This window comes from Rhinolophus sinicus, chromosome 14 (genome assembly GCF_057876585.1).
Source record: "Rhinolophus sinicus isolate RSI-liver-muscle chromosome 14, RSI-T2T, whole genome shotgun sequence".
NCBI classification, from domain to species: Eukaryota; Metazoa; Chordata; class Mammalia; order Chiroptera; family Rhinolophidae; genus Rhinolophus; species Rhinolophus sinicus.
The window spans coordinates 177,367,536-177,391,417 of NC_142514.1; the positions used below are offsets into that span (position 1 = coordinate 177,367,536).

A 23,882-nucleotide genomic window follows, 5' to 3' on the forward strand; every position below is an offset into this window, starting at 1 on the left:
CCAATTCCCAAAAAACTTTATTGTTTCAAGTGGCAAAATGTTATTGGTCTCTGTGGGGCACCTGGCAGGGTGGAGGGAGCCCTGAGGTGGGGCTGGGTTCCACCCATTACAAAAATCAAAGGCTTTTATAAAAAATGCTATAAATTGGTATCAAAAGAAAACCCAAGGGAGGCTGGAAGAGGAAGCAGAGAGGGAGGCGGGAAGAGAGCCCAAGGAGGGAGGGACCAGAACCTCTGACCACTAACGACGGAATTCAGGCTGGGAGGGAAGGTGTGGGTGGGGGGGAGTTGGGAAGGTGATACAAAGTGCATAAATGTGCCTCCCCAGACACTCCTCAGAGGTGGAGGGGGACAGAGGCTGCAGCCTGGGGCATGGGGAGGCTCCAGCTGTCTCCTCGCCAGGGACCCCACGGGAACGGGCACTGCCTGAGACTGCCGGCTAGGACCTGCACCAGGAGGGAAGAGAAGAGGTCAGGAGAGCAGTCCATGGAGTGGGGGGTGGTACAGGAGACGCTTCAGCTTCCTCCTGAGCCTACCCTAGCTCCCAGAGCCCAGTTGTGAGGCCTGTCCCTGCTGGGGACCTGGTAAGTGCCCCCAGAGCTCCCAGACCAGAAGGTTGGTGGAGCGCACTCAGGGCAGTTACAGGGCACAGGGACTGTCCTTGAGCCCAGGGAGGCAGGCTGGGATGGAAGCCCGCCTTCTCATCCATCCCGGGCCACACAACACCCTGTTCTGTGGGCAAAATAGAGGGGAAGCCAAGGGACCTACCAAGTCTCTGGAGCTTGGCTCCACCTGCCTGCTTCCAGCCTGGCAGAGAAAAGGGGATGGGGAGCGAAGGGGGCCTCCTCACCCCTGAACCCCACTCCCCAACCCCAGCCAGACCCACGCCCAGGGACCTGCCCTCACCTCAGTGACTTCTCAGACCTTCTTCTTCTTTAGCTTCAGGGCTTGCAGCCAGTTTGGTGACGATCCTTCTGACCTAAAAGGCAGAGGGCAAAGGTCATCAAACAGACCTGAGGAAAGCAGAACAAAATGAGGAGTGGTGGGAATAGACAGCTCCCGCACCCTCCAACCACCACCACCAACCAGAAGAGGCAGCCTGGGGCCTGGCTGCAGAGACCACGACTCTTTCACCAACTCCACACAGTTAATTTGCGGCACGTCGACCTCCTTCCCCAGTCTGTTTTCCTCTAAGCAAGGTGGGGTCAGTCAATGTTCCAAGCTCAAGTCACCCACCCTGAGGATTTCTCTGGCTTGGGAGGTAACGCGAGGGGCTTTCCCAGCCCCGGGACCTTGCAGGACTTGGAGCGCTGGACCGCAGACTCCTTCTGACTCGACTTGCTCTCTGCTGGCTCCCCCTCCTCAGCCGAGCGGTTCCGGGGGCGTAGCTTGGCCTGAGAGACAAGTCCAGGTGCAGACAAGTCAGAGGGACAGGCAAGAGGATTCACAGAGGGCCAGGCCTTCTGCCAAAAGCAGGCAGTCCCCAGAATCAGGCTTGGACCCCTCTTCAGTCTTTTCACCTGGAGCAATGGGAAGTCACTTAAAGACAAACTAACCCCAAGAGCTGAGCCATGACTTACACAGAGTAGGCCCTCGAAGAGATTCTGCTGAATTCAGACTTAATTCGGCTAGACAAAGCCAGTAGTGACTTCCCACCCCTGTGTCTTTGCTCATTCTGTTCCCTCTGCTTGGAAGGCGCCCCCACTGCCCCACCCTCTATAGCCAACTCTCATGCCTGCCTCAAAGCTAAGGGCAAATGCTACGAGGCCTTCCCCAATCTACCCTCCCATCTCACACTGCCTCACAGTTAGGAAATAACCTCTCTCTCTGAACAGGCCCAGCCCTTGTATGTACCTACCCAGTGCCCCCTAAACTTCTCCATTCACCAGAGCTAAGGACGGACATGGCTTGTGTCCCCCACGACCCCATGAGGTCTGGGACATGGAACGCACCTGGTTTCTACTTCCACCCCACTTAGCCCACAGCACAGGGTACAGCAGGGCCCTCACGGGAGAGAATCAGAGGAGGAATTGGAAGAAGGGGATGGGGGAATGAAGAGACGATGGCGAGAAGAAAGGCTGGACACAGGTGGCCAGCTGGCCAGGTAGCTGGATGTGTTTGCTGAATGATCAGATGGTACCTTCAGGGCTGATGGGCTCAGGCCCGGAAATAGGTTGACTTTCAAGCCCTTGGTGCCCAAGGACATCCGTGTCCGGCGGTTCTGCGGCTCCTCCACCACCTCCTCGTCTGAAGATGGCACCCGAGAAGCTCGTGGCTCTACAAGGGCCCAGGGAGAGGGTCACCACAGACGGCATCCCAGACCCCTACCCAGCACACCCCAGACACCGACACAGGCATTGCACACGTCGGCCCACCTGTCGAGTCCTGGAACAGGCGTGCATCCGAGTCTGCCGCTTCCGACAGGCCCAGGGTACCGCCGGGCCGGATGGCTGGGGCGCGGTGCCCACGCTTGCGCCCCAGGTTGGCACGGCTCCGATACATGGCACTGTCAAGGACCTCGGTGTCCTGCTTGGGACAACAGCAACACCGCTGCCATCGCCGTCCCGTGGCCCTGTCCCATCCCACACAAGCCCCTGTATAGCAACCAGCTGTACCCCTGCACCCCTGCAGCCCAAAGCCTCCTGGTCGTATGACTCACCCACCACCCGTTTTCTGCCTCCTGGACTGAGACCGCTCAGGGTTCCATGCAGCTGAGGGAGCCCCAGGGACCAGGCTCTGGCTCTCCACCACCCACAGCCACTCGACAATAGCCCACCCACTGCCCTGGGCTCACCCACCACTGACCTCGATGAAGGAGAAGTCCTGACTCGGGGAGCTGGAGGGAGGGCCTTGGGAGGGCCGTCGAGGGGGCCTCATCGGGCCCTGCTCACCCCGCCTGGTCCCCGCAGGGCCCCAGGTGCCATCCACCTCTTCTGTCCGGCTGGCTTCACCATCAGGCTGGGGCCTCCACGAGGGCAAACGGTCCCTGCCGAGCTCCAGGGGCTCCCCTCGGTCAGCACCTGCCATGGCTCCTTCCTCTTCTGACAGGTCCCTGAGGCCCGAAGCTGCCGATTCCCTCCGGGCCACTGCCTTGGAGCTGCTGGCAGCCAGCACCTCCTCCAGCAGGTCCTGGGAGCCAGAGGGTGGCAAGCGGGCTGGGCACCCACTGGGGCTGCAAAGGAGACAAACCAGAGGACAAGGTTACCATGAGGCCACATCTGCCTTCCCCAAAAGCCTCCTTCATAGGATCTGTCTGCCCCTCCCCCAACCTCCTCTCTCCTTTCCATGCTTTTCCCAGAATCCTTCACAAAGAACACAGTCAAGGCCTCATATCACACAGCAGAGGGGACAAGCTGGGCCAGCCTGGCAGGTTCAAATCTTGGGTCCACCACTGACTGAGACTTTGGATGAGTCCCTTCACCTATAAAAGCTTCAGGGTCCTCTAATTTTAGAGTCATTGGGAGGATGAAATGAGAATCTAAAGCACAAAACACAGTGCCTGGCACTCAGCGTGCAGCCTGTAAAACCAGCTATTGTTACTGGGGCTGTCGCAGTTGTTGATGCTGTGTGCCGCTCCCGGGGTCACCTGCATAGGCGGTCACTCGCCTTGGGACAAGCCAGACACTGGCCCATCTGCCTGTCCATCCTCTTCAGCCCCGACCCCCATGTCATCCTGCCATGTGCCCCAGCCTCACAGAACAGCCAGGCCCTCACAGACTGTTATGTATCTGGACACACTGTTCCCTCATCTGCAAAGCTCCCCCGCCACCCCTCCACTCCATCTCCCCACAGTTCAATTCCTCCTCTGAAGCTGGCCTGCTCCCCCCCAGCCCCGCCCCGCCCCCAGTCACTGCTCCTTCTCAGCCCTGCAAGCCCAGGGGTCCACCTGTGCCAGCCCCTGCCCTTTTGTTCCCACTGCCAGTCTGTGACAACTCAAGGGCCAAGATGGGGCCCCGTTTGCCTGTGTGGCCCCAGTGCCTGGTCCAGGGCCTGGCCAGGAGCAGGACTAAGCAAACGTTTGCTGTGTGAATGAGAAGCAGGGTCACCTTACAACTCATCACAGCTTATGTGTCTTCTGCCTGCTGCTCCCTCAAAACACACACACACACACACACACACACACACACACACACACACACGGTACAAGGGGCTCCTGATGTGTCTAGCTGCCACCCCCGACACACACAGACACACCCTGCACTCACAGCACACCTCACGCGGGAAGGTGTGCACTGTTCATCCATCACTCCCTACCGACACCCCACACTCACACCATGCACACAGCAGGCGTGGGAAAAGCTGGCTGGGCACTGGAGGCCATGCCCTGAGGCCCCGACCCACTGGAGGGGGAGGAGAGTGAGGCAGGCGAGTGGGTACCAGAGTGGAAGGGGGGAGGTCGGGAGAGGACATGTGTCAGTCTGTCCTTCCACAAGCTGCTGACAGATGGAAATTAAAGCGGTCTGGGGAGGGAGGGAGGGGAGGAGGCAGCAGAAGTACAGCAGCCTTGGATGGGACCCAAAGCCAGCTCACCCTTCCGCTTAAAATCAGGGAAGCTGAGGTGGGAGAGAGTGAAGGCAGCACCCCACCCAGCCTGCACACACCCTGCCCCAAGCCTCTCCCTGGGATGGGGCAGAGTGCAGGCTGAGGAAACGCTGAGCGGATGTGAAACAGTGGATGGGTGCGTGGAAGATCCACATCCAAAGGGAGACCTGGCCCAAGCCAGGTGGGCAGAGGGCAGAGGGGCAGCGGCTGGGCTCTGGAGGAGGCCCTAAGGAGGGAGGGAGGAAGTGCTGTGTGCATCGTCCCTGCTGGCCTGTTGAAACCCCACTCACTCGTCTCTGCATCTCAGGAGATGCTTTCTTACCTCTAAGCACCCAGAACACCTATACCCTGAGCCCCTCCCTGACAGGGAAATAGTTCCTGACCTGGGCAGAGAACTGTCACTCCAGGACAGATTTGGGCTCCACCCCTACTATGCCTATGGCCGTGGCAAAGTTATTTATCCACTCTGAGCCTTGGTTTCTTCATCTGTAAAATAGGGATAAGAGAAGTACCTAGACTTTGCTGGGTCTGTTGGCAGACATATGTGTCCAGCACTTGATAAATTTTTAGGATAATCATCATCAACCTTAACCCAGCTTCTTGGCCTGAGGACTTGTCTTATACCATCTACACCCCTCTCCCCATCTGGACTTTGAGTCTCCTGAGGGCTGGACTCTATCCACCCCCCCTCTCCACCCCCACTCCAGGTGCAAACTGGAGGAATGGTATGTACTAAATATGCCAAGAATCAGCTTCCCAGTGTTTGAGGCTCTAAGACCTGAAATAAAGGAGGTCAGGGCTAGAGCTAGAATGATGTGTCTAAAGGGGAAGAGCTAGCCGTGACTCAGAGACACAGGAAGAGCATCCCGAGAGGTGACCCCAAGACTGGGGCTGGAGGGAACATGAAGGAGCCCACCGTCCCAGGCTGTGGGTCTTTGTGCGAGTCACACGGCCTCCCTGGGCCTCAGTTTACCCAGCCACGGAATGAGCGGCTCCCTTCAGTGATCTCTGGGTCCTCTCAGATTCTATGAAGAGCCCAAAATGACTGCAGGTTTCTACAGGCCCAGGGGAAGGGGCAGGAGACGACCAAGAAGCCAGAGAGGGGAGAGGGCAGTGCACCAGCTTTTGGGGGCCCCAGGAGCACCACTCCCACCCGGACGAGGTGGCCCTAGACACAGAGGAAACGGGGGCCCGAGCTCTCCCCACATCCACCCCCCCCCCCATGCTGGTCTTGTCACAGCCGTGCTGGACAGAATTCCAGCCAATGAACATCATAGGAGGAGCCTTTGTCCCACACAGGAACAACGACAAAAATGTCCCCAAGGGCCTCACTTTATGAACACATCCATCCAAATCTGCGAAACAGGCACAACTACAAGTGGTGAGCATTTTTTCAGTGACTTCCGTGTGCCAGATAAATCTCAATCCCTTCACATGTGTCGACTCCTAACCCCAACAGCCCTGTGAGTATTAGGAGTAAGTTACTCGCAATTACAGGCGAGCAAGCAGAGGTCCTGAGACGAGAAGGCCTTGCCCAGGGTCAAGAGGCGGTGGCAGAATCAGGACCCAAACCTGGCAGACAGACTCGGGGCCAGACTGCTCTGAGCTACTACCAAGGACTTCTCATTCCCAGGGGAACCTCCAAAATTTCCTTCAAAGAACCACTTTCCAGAGTGTAGAATTTCCCCAAGTCAGATGCTCAGAACACGAGCTCCTTGGATACCAGTCAAGTCAGTTTCGGAAACATTGTGTTAGAGAAAGGTGTTTCCTTACTCCTGTGCTTTAACGGGCTCAGATATGCTAATACGCACACACTCCACGCCTCCAGTACGGCCACAGAGTACACAGTGTTTTCCAAACTTGTAACACTGCCAGAAAACCTGAGATGGAGGCCAAAGCTCAGACAGCTGAAGACCCTCTGCTTCTCTACCACTCCTCTCCCTCTCCCCCAGTCCCCTCATAATCCCCCCACACCGCCAGCCTCTCCATCCTAAACAAAGGGAAAGGAATTCCAGCGTTCCCCTTGTTAAGAGCCACCTCAACCACCGGAGGGGAAGATGGAGGGCTGTGAGCCCCACTGCTTGGTACTCTGAGTCCTGAAGCCAGCGTTTAAGATCGAGTAGGAAAGAGGCACTGCTGACTTTGTGACCTTAAGCAGGTCACACCCCTGCTCTCCTGCAAACAAGATGATACTAATCCCTTCCTGTTTCACAGGACTGTGAAAATCAGTGAGGTCAGATGTGCAGCGAGCACTGCAGGCGGCAGAGTTCTCCAAGCCCGGAAAGGGCAACCACACGGCGCCCCATCCTCCCAGCACCAGGAGTAAATCTTCCGTCTAACATTTAGAAAGTGAGGCTCAGAGACCTCCGGGATCTCAGGAGCTCTGGACTCACCTCCATCCCTGCGGTCTCCCCCTCCTACAGCCTGGGGCCCCAGAACACTCCCCCTCCTCAGCTCCCCTGAGCATCCTCCAGGCCCCTCTGCCCACTTTCCTCTCCCCCTCCTTCTCCTCCTCAATCTCTCCTGACCCCTCCACCCCCCATTCCCTCTAGAACTTCCTGCTCCCTCCTGCCCCCTTCCCACTGCCATCAGCCCCCACCCCTCACCTCCCTTTTCTTCTTCCCTCGGCCGGTGAGAAGCCCCAGGGTTGGGAAAGGTCAAACTTTCTACTCAGTCAAGAGAATAAAACCAAATCTCAGTGGACGGCTGTTAATGAAATAGACGCGTGCCTTTCTGCACCCTTTCCTGGTGTGAAATCTCATTTGGTTTTAGAACATAAAACTCTCTGAGACAGACTGTGGTTGGCTGGTAAAACTACCCGTGTGTTCTTCTGCAAAGCTCTTTCTCAGTAACTCTGTGTATGGAGGCCTAGGTCATGGGGCCAGGTCCCAGTGTTCTTCCGGTTGTTACACTGTTGCTTCTTCTGGGCCTTAAGACAGGGCAGGCAAGAAGCACCCTGTTCCTAACCTCACCTCTCCAGAGACAATGAGCACCAGTGTCCGCTCCACTCTGGACCTGCGGTGGCCAAGGCCGAGGAGACAGAGTCCTCCTTTCTACGCCCATGAAAGCATCCGTGGTCCCTGGCCCAGGACCAGGTGGCTTCAGAGTCAAGAGGCATGGGGAACAGCCGTTACGCATGACAGTGGAAACCACGAGAAACCAGCCACAGATGTGACATATACCATTTACTCCAGCACGGTCACAATACAAAATCATGGGCTGCAAAAGCCTAAAAGCATGGGCTACAAAAGAGTAACAACTCACACATCGCTCACCATTCAAAAAAGGAACTCACCTATATGCGTGTCATGATTCAATTAAAAAAACTAAAAATTCATAATCCAACCCGTCTCAGTTTTTCAAACACTGTAGGTCCTTGGGGAAAGCTATTTCTTTCCTCCCCAGAAAGGCTGCAATTTTTCGGTCAGCTGTCACACCTCCCCTCCCACAGCGGGATGATGCTCCCTTACCTGGTTCCGAAGCTGGGGGCTTCTCCTGTCTCCATTCCGGGGTCTTCAAGGTGGGTCTCCAAGGAAGGTGAGGAGTCACCTGTACCCTGGGTCTCCGGCCCACTTGTCTCACCAACCCCCAGCTCCCTGGGCTCCACGGGGTCTCTGGCCTCCAGGCCAGGGCTGTCCCTACGGCCCAGCTCTGGGCACTGGCTGACCTCGCCCACCCCGTGCTCCCTGGCTTCACTTGGGGCCCCAGAGAGCTCCATGATGCGGAGCCCCAAGTCCTGGGTCCAGTCCATCTGCCCCACTCCACATCCCCGCGGCTCCTGAGAACCTCCAGTCTCTCGGTCACATGGCACCTCCAAAATTTTCAGGCCCAGATTGTTGCCCCAGCCCACCTGGCCCACCCCAAGCTCCCTGGGGCTGCATCCTGCTCCCGGGGCCATGTTTCTCAGCCCCAGGTCAGGTGTCCAGTCTGCCTGTCCCACTCCATGCTCCCTGGATTTAAGGAATTCTCCGGCCTGCATACCTGACCAGTCGGTCTGCCCCACACCACTCTCTCTGGCCTGGCTGTGGCCTCCTGCCTCTCCCACCCCAGCCAAAACTCTGGCCCTCACCCCAACATCAGGAGTCCAGTCTTTGTCCCCGACTGCGAGGCCCCTGGGCTCCTCAGCCCCTCCGGTCTCCACACCACTGGCCAGGTCCACGTGCTGCAAGCCCAGGCTGTCGGACCAGACCATCTGCCCCACAGCATCCTCCCTGGCCTCACTCAAGCCCCCGGAAGCCACAGAGCTGGACACCTCCAAGTTCCTGAGGCCCAGCTGGTCAGTCCAGTCCATAGCCCTGCCGGAGGTCTTCTCAGGAGACACAAAGTGGCCTGAAGGGCTCAGGCCGGGACCGCTCATTCGGTCATTACCAATGATGCCAAACTGATGGCCCCTCTTGGTAGCCTCCACGCAGAAGTCGCTGCTCCAGTCTCGCTGCCCTGGGCTGAAGGAAGCCTCTGGCTGCGGGACGACACCAAGGCTGAAGTCGCCGGCCCAGCCTCGCTGCCCCACGTCCCTGCCTTCCTGGTCAGCGTCTCCTGGGCTCTGGGCCCCTGCCTGTCTCCCCTGAAGCCCTCCAACCTCCTGGCTGGCACCGCTGCCCTGCCAGCTGCTCTGGTCTCTCTGTACCAGCACCCCCTCCTGCGGCTGGGGGGTGCTGGGGCTGAATAAGCCCCCCGACTCGCTCTCCTCAGGCTGGCTTGCGTCCCCGCTGGCTCTGCCCAGGCTGTCTCCGCCACCCGGAACCTTCTTCTCAAACTCCTCGTCCTGCTGCTGGGCTTCCTCAGGGCTGAAACCGGTGCTCAGGGCTCTCATTCCGAAACTTGCGTCCTGGGGACCGAGGGCTGTGGAACTGCCACTGCTGCTGTAGTCCCTCATCCAGGCACTTTTCCCAAACTCTTGCTCCTCTGCATCCTGGCTGCTGTACCTGCCGAGGTGGTCCTCCTTCCCCAGTTCCTGGCTCTGCTCGTCCGTCTCCTGGCTGGTGTAAGCACCCAAGGAATCTCTTTTCCCAAACTCCCAGTCCTGAAGGCTCCCGTCCTGGCTGCCGTAAGGACCCAGCGAATCTCGCTTCCCGAATTCCTGGTCCTGGAGCTCCACGTCCCGGCTGGAATAAGTGCCCTGGGAATCCCTCTTTCTGAACTCCCAGTCCTGAACCTCCGCCTCCTGGCTCTGGGTGCCAAGCATGGCTGGCGTTCCAATCAGCGGGTCCTGGGCTGCAAGCCCCCCTGCGGCGGACACTCCACTCCCACCTGGGCTGCCAACCTCCATCTCTTCCTGACTGATGCCACACATGCTGGCCCACTCCCTGCTGCTCCCTTCCCCCACTCCTTGCCCACACTTGCTGGCCCAGTCCCTCTCTCCAAGGCCTGGGTCCCCTCTAGGGCTCGCACCCCCCAGGCCATAGTCCTGAGAAGTGTGTTGGGACCAGCTGGAACGGCTGAAACTGCTGGGCTGTGGGTCTGCTGCAATCCCAAATTCACTCTGCAGATCTTTCTGGGCCCAGCCAAGGAGTCCCTGGAAATCAGAAAAAGAAAAAGACACACTGCTTAGAGGCAATCAGGGTGGGAGTCAACCCAGAATGAGAGCAGCACTTTTCAGCAGCAGCAAGCCTAGGTCTGGGTCCCAGCTGTGTGACCTCCAAGTAAATCAATCACTTAACCACTCTGGGCTTCAGGGCTTCCTCCTGAAACAGATAATTCCTACAGCGTGGCTGGTTAGGGGGCATTAAACAAGATCATTTAAGCCAAGTACTCAGCATAGCACAGGGCACTCAATCAATGACCCACGGTCATGTTTACAGCCCTTGGGTAACTCTTGGCCATGTGCCAGGAGATAGGCTATCTGGGGTGTGGGGTACACTTTCAATTAGGAGAGAGCAAGACTCAAAGCCCTTCCACAACCTCCTTTCCACTGCCAGATTCCACCACCACAGCTCTTCTAGCCCCCCATAAGTTCCCAACCCCTCCCTCCCTAAGGAAAACACCCTCTGCCCAGCCCTCCCCAGGAAAACCGCTCATCCATCCCTCAGGGCCCCAGGTGGATGGGGGAGCTGAACCCAGGCCGTCTGGCCCAGCACAGGCGGAAGACCCAGCCAGGGGTCCCTACACCCCGCCGCCCAGACTCCCTGACTCACTCCTGCCGGCGGCCGAGCCCTGGCCGCAGGGCTATGGAGCCTGCCGGCCTCATCACGAAGCGCTGCATTGGCTAGCAGCCTCTCCAAGACAGACATGCTGGCCTCCCGGTCCCCAAGCCGGGCCATGGCCCCTGCCCCCCACACCTGCCCCGGGCTGCTGGGTATGGCTGGGCGCCGGGACAGGGCTGGGCTGCTCCCCTGGCCCAGACCTGTCGGACGGCTCTGACTGGGCTAGGGCTCACCCCGGCCCGCTCCCTCCAGGGCAGCTGCAGCTCTGGTGGCCCCGCCCAGAAGCCAGTTGAGTCACCCACAACCCGGGACAGACACACCTACTGCAGGAGCCAGCTTGGTCTTAACTCCTTCCTGCTCCTCCTCTTCCTCCCCTCCACCCTGAGGCCCTCTGGCTCCTCCTTCCGCCCAGCCCCGCCCCTACAGCCTAGGCTGGGCCGGAAAAATACATTTCAAAAGGCACTTGGACCCCAGCCCTTAAACTCAGAGGCAGCCTGGTAGGGGAAAAGACACTGGGCCCGGAACTGACACTCACACGCAGTCGCCAACCTGCTGGGTAACCTTGCAGAAGGCTCTGCCTGGTCTGGGCATTGGCTGCCGGTCTACCAGGCAGGTCTTGAGCTCAACAGTAATAACAATCATTAAAACCAACACTTTCTAAGCCCTCATGATTCGCCAGGCGCTGTTCTCGGTACTTTAAAGCTTAGTCAGGCTTCCCAATCACCCTTTCAGGTAGAGTGCATTGTTGCTACCCCATTTTACAGATGCAGAAACTGAGGCACAAGTAGAAAAGTAACTTGTTCAAGGTCACATCTGAGCAAACAGCACAGCCAGGAGCTGAACTCAGGTAGAGCAGGCCCAGAGCCCACTCTCTAAATGGCTACGCTGTGTTGCCTTCCACACCACTGGCCCTGCTAATGGACTGAACACTCACTCAGTATAAGCCAAGCACTAAGTACGTTCCACACTCATTTTACTTGCAGTACAACCCTAAGAGGCGAATGTGGTTATTATGAAAGAGCCCAAAACCAGTCAGTTAGTGGGTACTGGTCAGATACGGACTCACACTAGACCCCAGGCACCATCCCATAGCCCCTGTTCTGTGAGCTTTGCCAGACTGCACAGCTCTGAGGGGCACATCCATAGGTGCCTTGCTCACAGCTGTATCCCAAGCTCGACACATAAAATCCACACTGAAAGAACGAGCCCACGGAAGCGAGGGCTCCCACCGCTGACGCCCCCACCCGCCCTGTGCCCTGTGCCGTCCTCACCTCCGAGCAGGCACTGAGGACCTGTGCGTCCTTCAGCTCAGAGCCAGCTCCCCGCCTTGCACTGCCAGCACTGGGTGGCGGCGAAGCCAGGAGGTCATCCAACCAGCGGGAGCTGCTTTCAGGGCCTACAGGCTCGGGGGACACCCTACAAGGGTCTTGAGCCTCTGTCGTGGGTTGGGTGGTCTCAGCCCGGGCTAGCGTCATGGTCTCTTCTTCAGCAGGCAGTGCCTGCCCGGGGTCAGGGGTGTCAGCAAAAAGGACACAGGGCTGATCAGAAGGTGCTGGCGGCTGCTGCCCTAGGACTGGCTCCAGGATGGGAAGGGCAGCCTCCCTGGTGGCCAGAGGGAGTGGGGCCTCCTGCCCGGCCAGGGGCTCCCGCTCCTCATACCTCTCCTCTGCCTGCAGCAAGACCGGTTCAGGTGGGTCCCCTGTTGCTGGTGGAGGCTCAAGGGGAACAGCTGGGGATGCAGGCTGACTCTCTCCATCACCCTTCTGGGCTGGGGAGATCCCTGGATCATCTGCCCCCACCCAGGAACCAGGCCTTCCTGGCCCCTCTGGAGCTGTCTGGGCCCCTTGCCCCTGCTGGGACACCCCCGCCCTGCTGGATGCAGCCCAGGCCCCAGCCTCCCCAGCAGCAGCCTCAGCCTCCGCGGCCTCAGTGGCTTCTGTGATAGGGGAGGGGGGTGGGGAGTCCAGCCGCCACACCCCTAGACCAGATGTTCGAGTGGGGAAGGTCCATTCAAAGGACTGTGACAAGCTCCAGTTGGACTCTGTCCCACCCCCACTGGGACGATCCAGGGCTGGCTGTCTCCCCTGGGTTTGGGGCAGGTCAGCCAGTGAGCCCCCCAGCTTCTCCTGGTCTTGGCCGGGCGGCTGGAGCACACCTTCCGAAAATCGGCGCTGAGTCAGGCTGATGGGGCGGAGGTCTGCATCACCCTTGGCCACCTCATTGCCAGATGGAAACGTCCGCTCGAGATCTGGCAACTCCCCCCTCTCCATCAGGGGCAGGGACGAGGTGGCTGGAGGCTGCTCTGGGCTGTGGCGCCCTGAGACCTTCTCCATAGGAGGGCTGCCAGGTCTGGGGGCTTCTAGGGCTCCCACATCGGGGAGCACGGGGCTGGCAGCATGGCTGGAGCCCTCGTCAGGCAGGACCACAGCTGGGGGTGCTGGAGTCTCAGGACTGCAGGAACAAGGCCCAGAAGCTGCAGGAACTGGGGCTTCCGGAAGCTGAAAGTGGCGAGGAGTGTTCTTGTCGGGTGAGTGAAATCGGGGAGACCCAGGGACTGGGCCTGAGACTTCAGCAAGGAGGCCTGGGCTGGTGGAGCCTCCATTCTCTGAGGTGGGGCCTGGACTTGAGGGGACCCAGGGCTTGGAAACCTGCAAGAGAAAGGTCAAGAGCCGTCACTCGCCTCTCAGGTGGGTGGGGGAGGCCCCTGCCAACCCCATATGGACAGCAGGTCAGCTGCTTACTCACACTCTCATTCCACAGACAGGAGGAAGAAACTGGGGGGCCTCTCAGGACAGCGGGGAAAGGCCCTAAAGATGAGTTAGGGCTTCTTAAGCTTCTCAGGGTTCTCAGACCCCTCCTTTAGGCCCTCTCCCCAGAAAACGCACAGAGCCTTCTTCATAGTATCACCCACACCATTTCACGTGGTTCAAGTTGTCCACCCTCCCACCCACCCCAAAACTCATTGGAGGCTGTCCTAAGAGTCCGTGGTTCCTGGGTCAAGGACACTGGCTTTATAAAAGGAAAAGGGAATTTGGGAATCTGACCATCCAGGCAGGTGAGCATTCTGCCTCAGAGCGGACCTCCAAGCCCAGCTCCCAGGAGCAGCTCAGCATGGGTGTGGGGCTGCCCACCCTGCTCTGTGTAGCCCTAGTCCCCAGCACTGCCCAAGGAAGCAGGCAGGCAGAGAGCTTCAGGCAAAGGTACTGGGGGGACATGGGAGCTCCTGGCATGGAGTCACTCAGCACTGCCTCTCGCAAGCTGTAGGCCCTCCCGTAGGGTGGGCACTCGGTGTGTCTGAGCCTCAGCCTCCCCTTCTCTCCACTGGGGCTGGAACAACGTCCCACTCACAAAGTTAGGTGACAAATAAATAAGATTTGTGCACGTGGTCTCTCAGGACACAACTTATAAGGAATGGCCGCTGTGGCCGGGGGGGCAGAGGGGACCAAGCACCTCTTCACTACTCCACTCAGCCTGGCCCCACACAACGAAGTGAGTCTTACTCTATCTGACCTTTGGTCACGCCAAACCAGAAGTCACACCTCCCTTGGCCGCCCCCTCCAACAGGGCTCTTTCTCCCACATTGTCACTTTCTGGGCCTGGGCAGAGGAAAGAGTCCTGCTTACTTCTCAAGGCCCCTTCCATTCCCTCCACCCCTTCTCTCTACAAAATTCTAGTTTTAAAGCGCACGCCCTTAAACTACCGTGTTTCCCCAAAAATAAGACCAAGCCGGACCATCAGCTCTCATGCATCTTTTGCTGCAAAAATTAATATAAGACCCGGTCTTATTTTAATACAATATAAAACCGGGTCTTATAATACAATATAATATAATTTAATACCAAGTATAATACAATACTGGGTATAATATAATATAATATAATATAATATAATATAATATAATATAATATAATACCAGGTCTTATACTAAGTTTTGCTCCAAAAGACGCATTACAGCTGATGGTCCGGCTAGGTCTTATTTGTGGGGAAACACGGTATACCACCCACGGCCCCTCCCATTAGAGTACCTACAGACCCCTCATTCCCTGAGAAGCACAGCCCCGGGATCACTGCAACCCCATATGTATGTATGTATGTATGTATATATATATATAAATACATAAACATATACACATACACATACATATACATACATATACATATACACGTACACATATATATAAAACACTGCTCTAATCTGCAGTGATACCAAGAGCCACCGTCGACGCTCCCAGCATCCCGGCTCTGCTCCCTGACCTCCTCTTCCCTGACGATTCCGTGACCCACCTCTCTAGGACTTTGTCCTCATCCATAACTATACCCACCACAGACTCAACTTCAAGTGTCCACTCACCCTTCCCCACCTCCTATCCATTCAGGTCCCTCTTTCCATCCCCCGACATCCCTCAATCCTTCAACCGCTCTGGGAAGCACAACCACTAACCCTCCTCCCTTCTCACTGTCCCCCAGTCCCCTCCTGCCCTCGCGTCTCTCTTTACCAGCATTAAAGTCATTTTCTTACACAACACTCAACTCCCTCCTTCAGCCTACGGTTTAGCCTGTTTACATACAGCTCCCCAACCTCGGCTCCCAGGCAACCCTTTCTCATCTTGCCTCCTCAGATCTCGGACCTTCTCCCATCCTCTCAGCCGCTGGCCTTGCTTCCCCCATTCCCTGACAAGAGGCCATGGCAGAACCCCCACACCCCGCTATCTGCATGTCGGCCCAAGCACTCTGCTCCCCTGCTCCGATCGTGAACTGCTGTCCTTGCTCAGAGCTACGGCCAACCTTCCTCTCTCTCTCCTGCATCATTGATTTTTTGCCTCCTCTCCTGGATCATTTCCATCAGCACACAAACTGCTCTCATTTCTTCTGTCTTTAAAAAAGAAAATTGCTCTTGCCTTCACCTCTCTCTCTAGCTACCAACCATTTTCGAAGACGTTGTCTGCATTCACTGTCTATCCTACAGTTTGTTCCATTCTCTCCTGAAATCACCCCAAACAGGCTTCTTCCTTCACCTTGCCACCTAACTGCTCTGGTCAAGGTCACGGAGTTCCCCTGCAGCTAAATCCCACTCTCACTACTCACCTGCCTTGCCCAGTGAGCAGCCCGAGGGCTGACGGTGTGCACGCCCTCCTCCAGTCCTGGAGTTGGCTTCCTTTGGCCTCCAGGACTCCACTCCCACAGGTTTTCCTCCCACCTCACCGCTATCCTCTTCCCTCCTGTTCCTCACCTACTCCCCTGGTGATCTCAGCCAGTCTCCACTACCATCTGTGGCTGACACTGACACGTCCCTGGAACGCCAGACGCAAAGAGCCCACTGCCCACTCCAGATTTCCACGTAAATGTCTAAAAGGTATTCAAACTCAACTAGTCCCGCAGCAAACTCCTGACGTCTCCTCCGACCCTGCTTCAACCTGAGAAGTCCCCGTCTCACTAAATGGTAACCTCATCCTTCCGGCTGCTCAGGCCAAAGGCCTTGGCATCATCCCTGATCCTGAGCATTCTCTCTGCTATCAATCTACCTGCAAATCCTGTCCTTTTCACCTTCCAAGTCCATCCAGAGACCACTTCTCACCATCTCATCACAGGCTACCTCCACAGCCCAAGCTGCCCCCACTTTGCCCCTGGATTATTCCAACAGCCCCCCGCTGGTCCCTGCTGCTGCTCTCAACTCCCTGAAACACCAAGAGGGCAAGGTGACTCTTTATACCTAAACCAGAGCATGTCCCTCTTCTCCTCCAAAGCCCTCCATGGCTTCTGCCTCTCACTCAGGCCAAGGTCCTTTAGGGGCCTATGAAGCTCAATGCAATCGATCACCACCTGAGTCCTCACTGCCACCCAACTCCTTCCGTCATGTGGCCCTTTGTACTTGCAGTCACCTCTTCCAAGAACACTGGTCCCCAAAATCCACAGCTCACTCCCTCACCTTCTTCGCATGAGGCCGTCCCCAACTACCCTCATCCCAGCGCTCTCCACCTTCACGGGTGCTCCCAGCACTTGTATGACAACACATCTGCGGGGGGGGGAGGGGGGGGGTGTTGTGTTGGCCTCTCGCATCAGAAGGTGAGCTCCCAGAGAACCGAAACGGTGTGTTTTGTTCTCTGCGATTTCCACAGCAGGTACTCAGTAAATATTTGTTGGATGGACCAATGGAGTCAGGTCTCCATCACTGGGCAGACCGAGCATCCTCTATGAGCAAGAAGGGCCATGCTTTACATCGTTTACTCAGGAGAGCATGCTGACTGTCCTCCCAGCGCCCTGTGGGAAGACGTGAGGCAGGAACAGGAAATCTCCAGGAAAAGAACTCTTCCTCTGAACCCTGAGAAGGCGGCCCAGCCAGGAGAGCACCAGTCAGACAACTCAGATCCCGCCTCAGCCCTCAGCCCCTGGGGAGCTCACTTAACCCCACCCAGGCATCCTCACCACTCACGTGGGACGAGTGGGGCCTAGAGCTAGAGTGATCACAAGCATTAAGTTAGTCAGCGTTCCTGGAACATGTCTAGCACACAGTAGGTACTTGGGTCAATGGCAGTCGTTATGGATAATTACTCTCTATAACGAGCAGCCTCACAGCCCAAACCACACTTGATGGAAAGCACTGCCGTGAGAGTTGAGAAATCTGCGTCCTGGGGCCAGCCCTTGGGCGAGGCAGCTTCCCACCACGTCAGTGTCCACATCTGAACTAAACAGGTGGAAGAGAGAATCTCAGCTGACCCTGCCAGCTCTAAGGACTATGATTCTGATTCCTAACAAGAGGCTAACTCACGTGGGTAGGCGGCTCAGAGCTGGCCGGCTGAGCCAGGTCCCCGTTGAAGGCCCGGTCCGAAGGGGGGCTCCTGGGAGGGAGAAAGACAGGAAATGGAGGCACAGAATGGAGAAGCCTGTCACAGATGAATAAGGGGGCAGAGCTGTCTGATAAGAGTCTGCCTGTGATTTTAACAGCAAAGTTACCCCCCAGCCCCAGGCATTTTCTACTGAACCCTGCCTGGAACCACTGAGGACAGAGAGGCCGTGCAGTTTTCATGGAGAAAGTGCCCCAGGAGACAGTGCCTAATTCTTGCCTGTACACCAAGGGTTAAACTCCCCCAGCCCCTTTAGGAGAAGCCCCCTGCATGCCCAGACCCCTCATGGTTCCCCAAAGACAACCCCTCCTTCCCCGAGCCCCTGAGGGGTTAATGTCCTCCTCCCGCCAGGGAGAGTACAGCTGGGCTGGCTGTCCTGCCAATACTGCTTGAAGGATCACAGGGGGAGGAGTGATTTTCCAAGGTTGAAGTCGTTCCTCCTAAGCTCTGCTCGGAGCCAGGCAAGGGGGGAGGACAGAGGGCTGAACCCAGCCTGAGATCCCTGGCGTGGGACAAGGAAGGGTTAATTGGGAGCCCAGCCCTCCAGGCACCTTCAGGTGAGACAAGGGTGAGGGCTGGAGGGCTGGAGGGCAGGGTAGGGCAGGGGCCTTCAGCTTTGGGCTCCTCTCTGTCCTTCACAACAACAGGAGGGAGAGGGGAGCCTCTGGACCCAGCAGAGCCGCCAAGGCCGCAGAAGGCCAACTGTGCCTCAGGCTGGCTCTTTCTGCCCTGAAGATGGCCTCAGTGCAGCCTCTTCCTCCAATGCCCTATGCCCACCACCCCAAGGGGCACCTCCTTGCCAGCCTTCCTATATACTGGCACCAACTCTGGACAGGTGTTTTACATGCAACTGTTTCCAAACTGGCCGCAATCTCTGTGCAGTGACACCAGCTGGCCTGGCATCAAGGTGTGTTCACGTCTTATCGCTCCCATCAGACACCTCACGGGCAGACTGTGCCCTTTCATCCACACACACACACACACACACACACCACCACCACCACCACCACCACCACCACCACCACCACCTGGCACACCGCTCCACCCATAGTAGGAGCTACCAGTTAAGAACACACCCTTTGGAATCAAAGAGACCTGAATTCAAACTCCAGTTCTGTCTCTTACTTGTTGAGGAACCATGGGAAAGCACTTGAGCCTCAGTTTCCTAATCTCTAAAATGGGTCTAATATTCCCTTCACTAAACAGCCTTGCTGTGGATTAAATGAGGCAAAGTTCAGCTCTCAGTATAAAAAACTAAAAATAAACTTCCATACTGCATATTTGAACTCTACCATAAACACAGATCTACTCTGTAGACAGAATCACAATTGTAAAGAGAACACAGTAATACTTACACTGCTGGCAGAATACTTTGTGACTTAGACCAGGGACTGCCCACACTAATAGCACAACTAACCTAAAAGGGAAGGTCCTAGTCCCAAATGGGGCCCCCCACTTCATCCTCACCTCTCCTTGGGGGGCTGGCTGTGCTTTTCCAGACACTCTGTAGATTTCGCTGGCTCTTCCTGGGACCATACCCTGCAGAGGGTCCCATCCTCGTCCCTAGGACTTGCAACCACGCCATAGGTCCTGGGGCCGTATTTTGAGCTGCCATCATGGTTAAAGGTTAGGCGGGAACCCCAGAGGCGGTCAGGACTGGCAGGTACCCCCTTCCGCGGCTGCTCCATCTTGGCCAGGATCTCTTCCACTGTGGTGGCTGCAAAGCGCTCTGAGGCTGGACGGAAGGGGGCAGGAGCCTTCCGCACGCCCCCCGGGACAGCACATCGAGCCGGGGGTGTCAAGGGGGGCATCTCTTCTTTCCCAGCCTCCTCTTTCCCAGTCTCTCGGGTGGCTTCTTCTCCAGTAGAGGCCTCGGCTGTTGGTCTTGGTGCAAAAGGTAGGGAACGCTTGCTGCCACCATAGGGCTGGGGTCCTGCCAGCATGTTCATCTTCCGGGCAGAAGGCAGCTCAGCTAAGGGACCCCGGGGAGGCCGAGGCCCAATAGGCACCAGCAGGGTGGGCTTGGCAGGCAGAGCTGGCTTGGTGGGCAGGGCCCGGGGTTTGGGCTTGACAGGGGGTTTGGCCCGAGGGTCACCTACCAAAAGGAAAGGGTTGGTTGAGAGGGGAGGCGGTCAGAAGAATGAGGAAGCAGAACTTCATCTCCCATCCCCTATAAATTCAAAATGTTCACTTCCTTCTAGGCACAAGTCAAATGTCACCTCTTCCATGAAGTCTTCCTTGATTTTCCACACACATCACATAAGCATCCTCCTGTCTCCAATCCCAAAATGTTTAATCAGTCTCCCTTATAAGCTAAAGTTATTTAAGGGTCCAGATGGCACCTTATTTCTCCTTATACTCCACTTTGCACCTCACATGGCTTATCAAACAAATGAATGAATGCACAAACAAATGAGCCAATACACGAATGCCTACCTTCCCATATCAAGCAGTCACCCCACCATCTCCCCAATCCAGTCCAGTCCTTACATGACATTCTACTATCCTACCACCCATAGTAAGCTTTTTATCCTGGCTGAGTCTCCCCACTGTGCCTCCTGGCTGCCCCTCCCCCACTACACACCCAGGCCACCTCCCACTGTCATCCGGTGTGTGATCAGGAATGCAAACTTACTATTGACCTAATCCACACAGAAGTACATCTGCTACAGAGAAAAAAACAAGACCAGAAACCTATCTTCTATATAAGGCATTCCAAAGCAAAATAAAAGACCTTGGAATTACTCATGGCCACGGCCCTTCTAATAGAATCCTCTGTCACCCACTCATTGGGCTGAGCCTAAGAAAGGAATCTAGACAGGAGCCAGGAGGCCTGGGTTCAAACAGCCACGTGCACGCAGATCTCCTCTGGGTCCCCATTTCCTCCTCTTAGAACAGGTACCTTTATCCACATCATCTGGAAGGTTGTTCCTACCGGTGAGAGATCTATGACCTCAAACAGTTCTGAAGTGTCTCACCAGGAACTGAGAAGCTTTCAAGCTCATCCTGTATGTCCTCAACACTCTTCCCTCCCTCACTCCCATCCCACCTCAACAGTCATCACTCGCCCACCCTCTTCAAGACAGAATGGGGGTTCAGCCTCTGCCCCTCCCACCGTCCTCCCAGCCACCCTGCTCCACCCTGCACCCATAGGCACCTGGCTCAGGGCCAGCAGCTACCAGCTCCTCCTCCATCTCCTGGGGTGGTGGGGAAGCCATGGCTGTGCCTTCCCGGAGAGCAGACACTTTCATCACATGTGGCAGAACCTGCATGAGAATTGAGAAGCAGAGGAGTGTGAGCTGGGGTGGCCTAAGCCCAGGAAGAGAGAGAGGAAAAGGCAAGAGAGTTGGGCGCTGGCAGTAAGCTTAATCGAGGGAAGTCTCCTACTCCTAGCTGAGGCAGAGCCTGGGACAGGAAGAGGGAACTTCAGAGGGGATGAGGGAGGTCGAGGGAGGTCCCCAGCAGCCATACCCTCAACTCTTCCCAGATTACTCTCCAGCTCTGGTCCCCAAACCCCAAAGTCCTGAAGTTTCAGGTAGCTACCTATTCTTTCCTCCTCTGGTGAGCTAAGACACGCCACTTACCGTTCCCAGGGTAACCCTTGGGTCCAGCAGCCCCACCTGAGGTATATACTCAGGGGCAGAGCAAGAGGGCCCCAAAGTCTTAGTCTTTCCGTGAATCACCTCATGGGAGACGGGAAAAACCCGCTCCTCCCCAACCTGGGGCTCCGCCCCACTGCCAGCCTCCCCCTTCCCGCTCACCCTCCTTCCCTCCCTCCCTCCCTCCTCCCTCCTGCAGCTGGGAGTGGTTCCCTCTTTCCCTCTTCCCCCCTCCCCCTCCTCCTTCCTTATCCCTGCCCAACTCCCGCTTCCCTCAGAGCTGTCTCATCCAAACACGGAAAAATAAGGAATAAGAAGTAAACATCTGGAATACATTTTTTTCTTTAATTTCTCAATCGCTTTGGCTTCAGCGTGGAATTTGATGAGGTAAAGCCAGGGCCTAGTCCTGTTGCCATAGCAATGGCCTCCCACTGGATTTCCAGAGCGGAGCCAAGAGGAAGGAGGAGCCGGCCCAGGCCTGGGCTGGGAGAATGGGACAGGGCTTGAGAACATCCGGGAGTGGGGCGGCTTAGGGGAAAACACTCCGGGGTTCCCCCTTCTAGGACAGTTAGGATGGGACAGCCACAGCCTATGGGCAGCCCTCACCAGCCTAGGGTTGGCCTGAGGAGTTTTGAGGGAGCACAAGAAATTTTAAACCAAGTGACACAGCCCTATGGTAGAAACCGAATAAGCCAGCACCAGGAAAAGCTTCAGGTTCTGATATGCCAGGATTCAATACCGGGTAGGTCTACCACTTTCTAGCTGCGTGCCCTTAGGCTCAGCACTTCTCCAAGCCTCAGTTTCCCTATGTGACAAATGGAGTTACTGAGACTGTTGGGAGGTTTATGGGTAGCTGATGCACGCAAACTGCTTAGCATAACGCCCAGCACATAATAAGTGCCCAATAAATGTTGGCCATTATTAGTACAACTTCATTCGGTGTCACCAATGAGCTAACATCCTTGGTAACCACCACCTCCTCTCCCCAGACCATTCCTTCACTCACACAGGACCCAGTTATGTCACCTTCAGACACTCCACCACCTCCTTAGTTCTCATCCTGGCTGCTGGAGCACCATCCCACCCACAACACCCGCACCCCAGGCTTTGCAGCCTGGGGGACAAAGTACTGTCCCTCTTGTTACAAAGGAAGAAGGACATTGCCTATCACCTGGTAAGAGCTCTTGAGGACAACCCAATGGGCACTGCCTTCCTCAAAGTCACCCAGTGCAGCTGGTCTGGGAAAACAGCACCAACTCCTAAGAAAGGCCCTCTGATGCCCAACATTTGCAAAACCCGCCCACCCCTCTCCTCTGACCCTGCCCCAAGTTGTTTCAAAGACGGCAGAGAGTATGAAGAGCTAAGTAGAGAGAAACCCAGGCCCATCAATTCCCTTGGTCAACCACCTTCCACAGAGGACTGCTCACTGTGGGTGGGTGAGTAACTAACTGCAGAGCCAGCCCAAGAGTGCATGGGGGAGGGGCCCGTGATAGAAAAAATAAAATGAAAACACAAGATTGTTTCCTTGTCCTTGAACATTATCACAAGGGACACGGTGTAGGTGGTTAGAAATGCAGACAAACTGGCCCAGAACTGAAAAACTCTTTCACCTGGAAGCCTGATGGGCACCGCTGCAGTATGAGGGGGTGCAGCAACGAAGTGGGGGCTCAGCTTCCCCAACTGAGGAGGGGCCACAGCAGCTCACAGGCCCCAGCCAGGAAACGCAGGTGACCAAGGCCGTGGCCAAAAGCTGCAGAATCACAGCGGCTCTGAGCACTCCCCGCAACCCCCAGGAGGCAGGGGAGGCCTAGCTGCCCCCCAGGAGCAAAGGCTGCCACAAGGGCTGGGCAGGGGCCCCGAGAGGCATCCGCGCCGACGGGGTCGCCCCTATGGTCCCTGGGATCTCCAGCCGGATCCAGGGCCAGAGAGGTAGGCAGGGACACCACGTAAACTGCTGGAAGAGGGAGGGCCAACGGGAAGACGGAACAGCCTGGGGCGAGGGGCCTTCTGGAGAGGCCCAGTGGGGAGCTCTGGACACAGAGGGGATGGCAGCAGCCGAAGAAGAGGAGGAGAAGAGGGTGGAGGGGGAGGAGAAGGGGGTGGCAGAAGCGGAGGACCTGTACGCAGAATGTGAAGCAGCCGGCGAACAGACGAGGGACTGAGGACGCCGACCGAGTGGGGGCGGACTGGGGTGGCTGGGGGCGTGCCGAGGGAGCCGGGGGAGGGGGCTAGCGCGGGCCCTGGGGAAGGGGGAGGCAGGGGTCCCTCCAGCAGTTCCGCCCGCCCCCGGCCCCGCCTCAAGCCCTCGCCCCCTCCCCCCTTTCTTCTGGCTCGGCCAGCACGAGCTCCAGACCGTGCACCTTCCGGCCTCGCGCACATGCGCCAGCTCCCGCGTGTCCCCGGTTTCCCCCGCGCCCCCGGACCCTGCAAACTTTCCTGGTCACCCCCCTTCCACCTTAACCCGAGGTCCCGGCTGGAAAGCACCCACTCCCTCCATGCTTCTCCCCCGCCCCAATCCCGGACCCCGCCCCCTCCTTCGCCCTCCTGCCCGCCCCCGCGCACTCACGCGCTCCCCCGGGATCCGGCTCCGCTCGGCTCGGGCTCGGCACCCCGACGCCAGTCTCCGCCACCGCCGCCGCTGCTGCCGCCGTCACCGGGGACCAAGCCAGAGCGGGCCCCGCCGGGGCCCCGCCCTCAGCTCCGCCCCAGCTCCGCCCAGGCCCACACCCCTAGGGCGCTTCATGAATATCCATGAGA

At 57.1% G+C, this 23,882-nt stretch overlaps 1 protein-coding gene across 3 annotated transcripts; it reads right to left on the bottom strand.

The window, feature by feature from the left end:
* Nucleotides 1-23,829, bottom strand: CNOT12 (CCR4-NOT transcription complex subunit 12). Of its 3 annotated transcripts, none has more exons than XM_074336402.2 (13): nt 23,692-23,829; nt 20,684-20,792; nt 18,994-19,621; nt 17,451-17,520; nt 11,956-13,332; nt 8,012-10,056; nt 2,805-3,171; nt 2,375-2,525; nt 2,140-2,276; nt 1,236-1,393; nt 906-978; nt 768-806; nt 1-445 (listed from the first exon to the last, which is right to left on the bottom strand). In XM_074336402.2, exons 2-11 carry the CDS (start codon nt 20,775-20,777, stop codon nt 918-920), a joined length of 5,088 nt encoding a protein of 1,695 aa, XP_074192503.2. In that variant the 5' UTR covers nt 20,778-20,792; nt 23,692-23,829; the 3' UTR covers nt 1-445; nt 768-806; nt 906-917. The 3 variants fall into 3 exon arrangements, with proteins under 3 accessions (XP_074192503.2, XP_074192506.2, XP_074192505.2); XM_074336405.2 differs by lacking the exon at nt 23,692-23,829 and adding an exon at nt 21,111-21,257; XM_074336404.2 differs by lacking the exon at nt 768-806.
* Nucleotides 23,830-23,882: the final 53 nt, after the last annotated feature.

Coding starts and splice junctions, on each gene's coding strand:
- CNOT12 (XM_074336404.2), bottom strand. CDS start 20,777: ATGAAAGTGTCTGCTCTCCGGGAAGGCACAGCCATGGCTTCCCCACCA. Junction 17,521..18,993: donor AGCCAGCCCCCCAAGGAGAG/GTGAGGATGAAG, acceptor TCTCCCTCCCAG/GAGCCCCCCTTCGGACCGGG. Junction 1,394..2,139: donor TGAGCCCATCAGCCCTGAAG/GTACCATCTGAT, acceptor CTTGTCTCTCAG/GCCAAGCTACGCCCCCGGAA.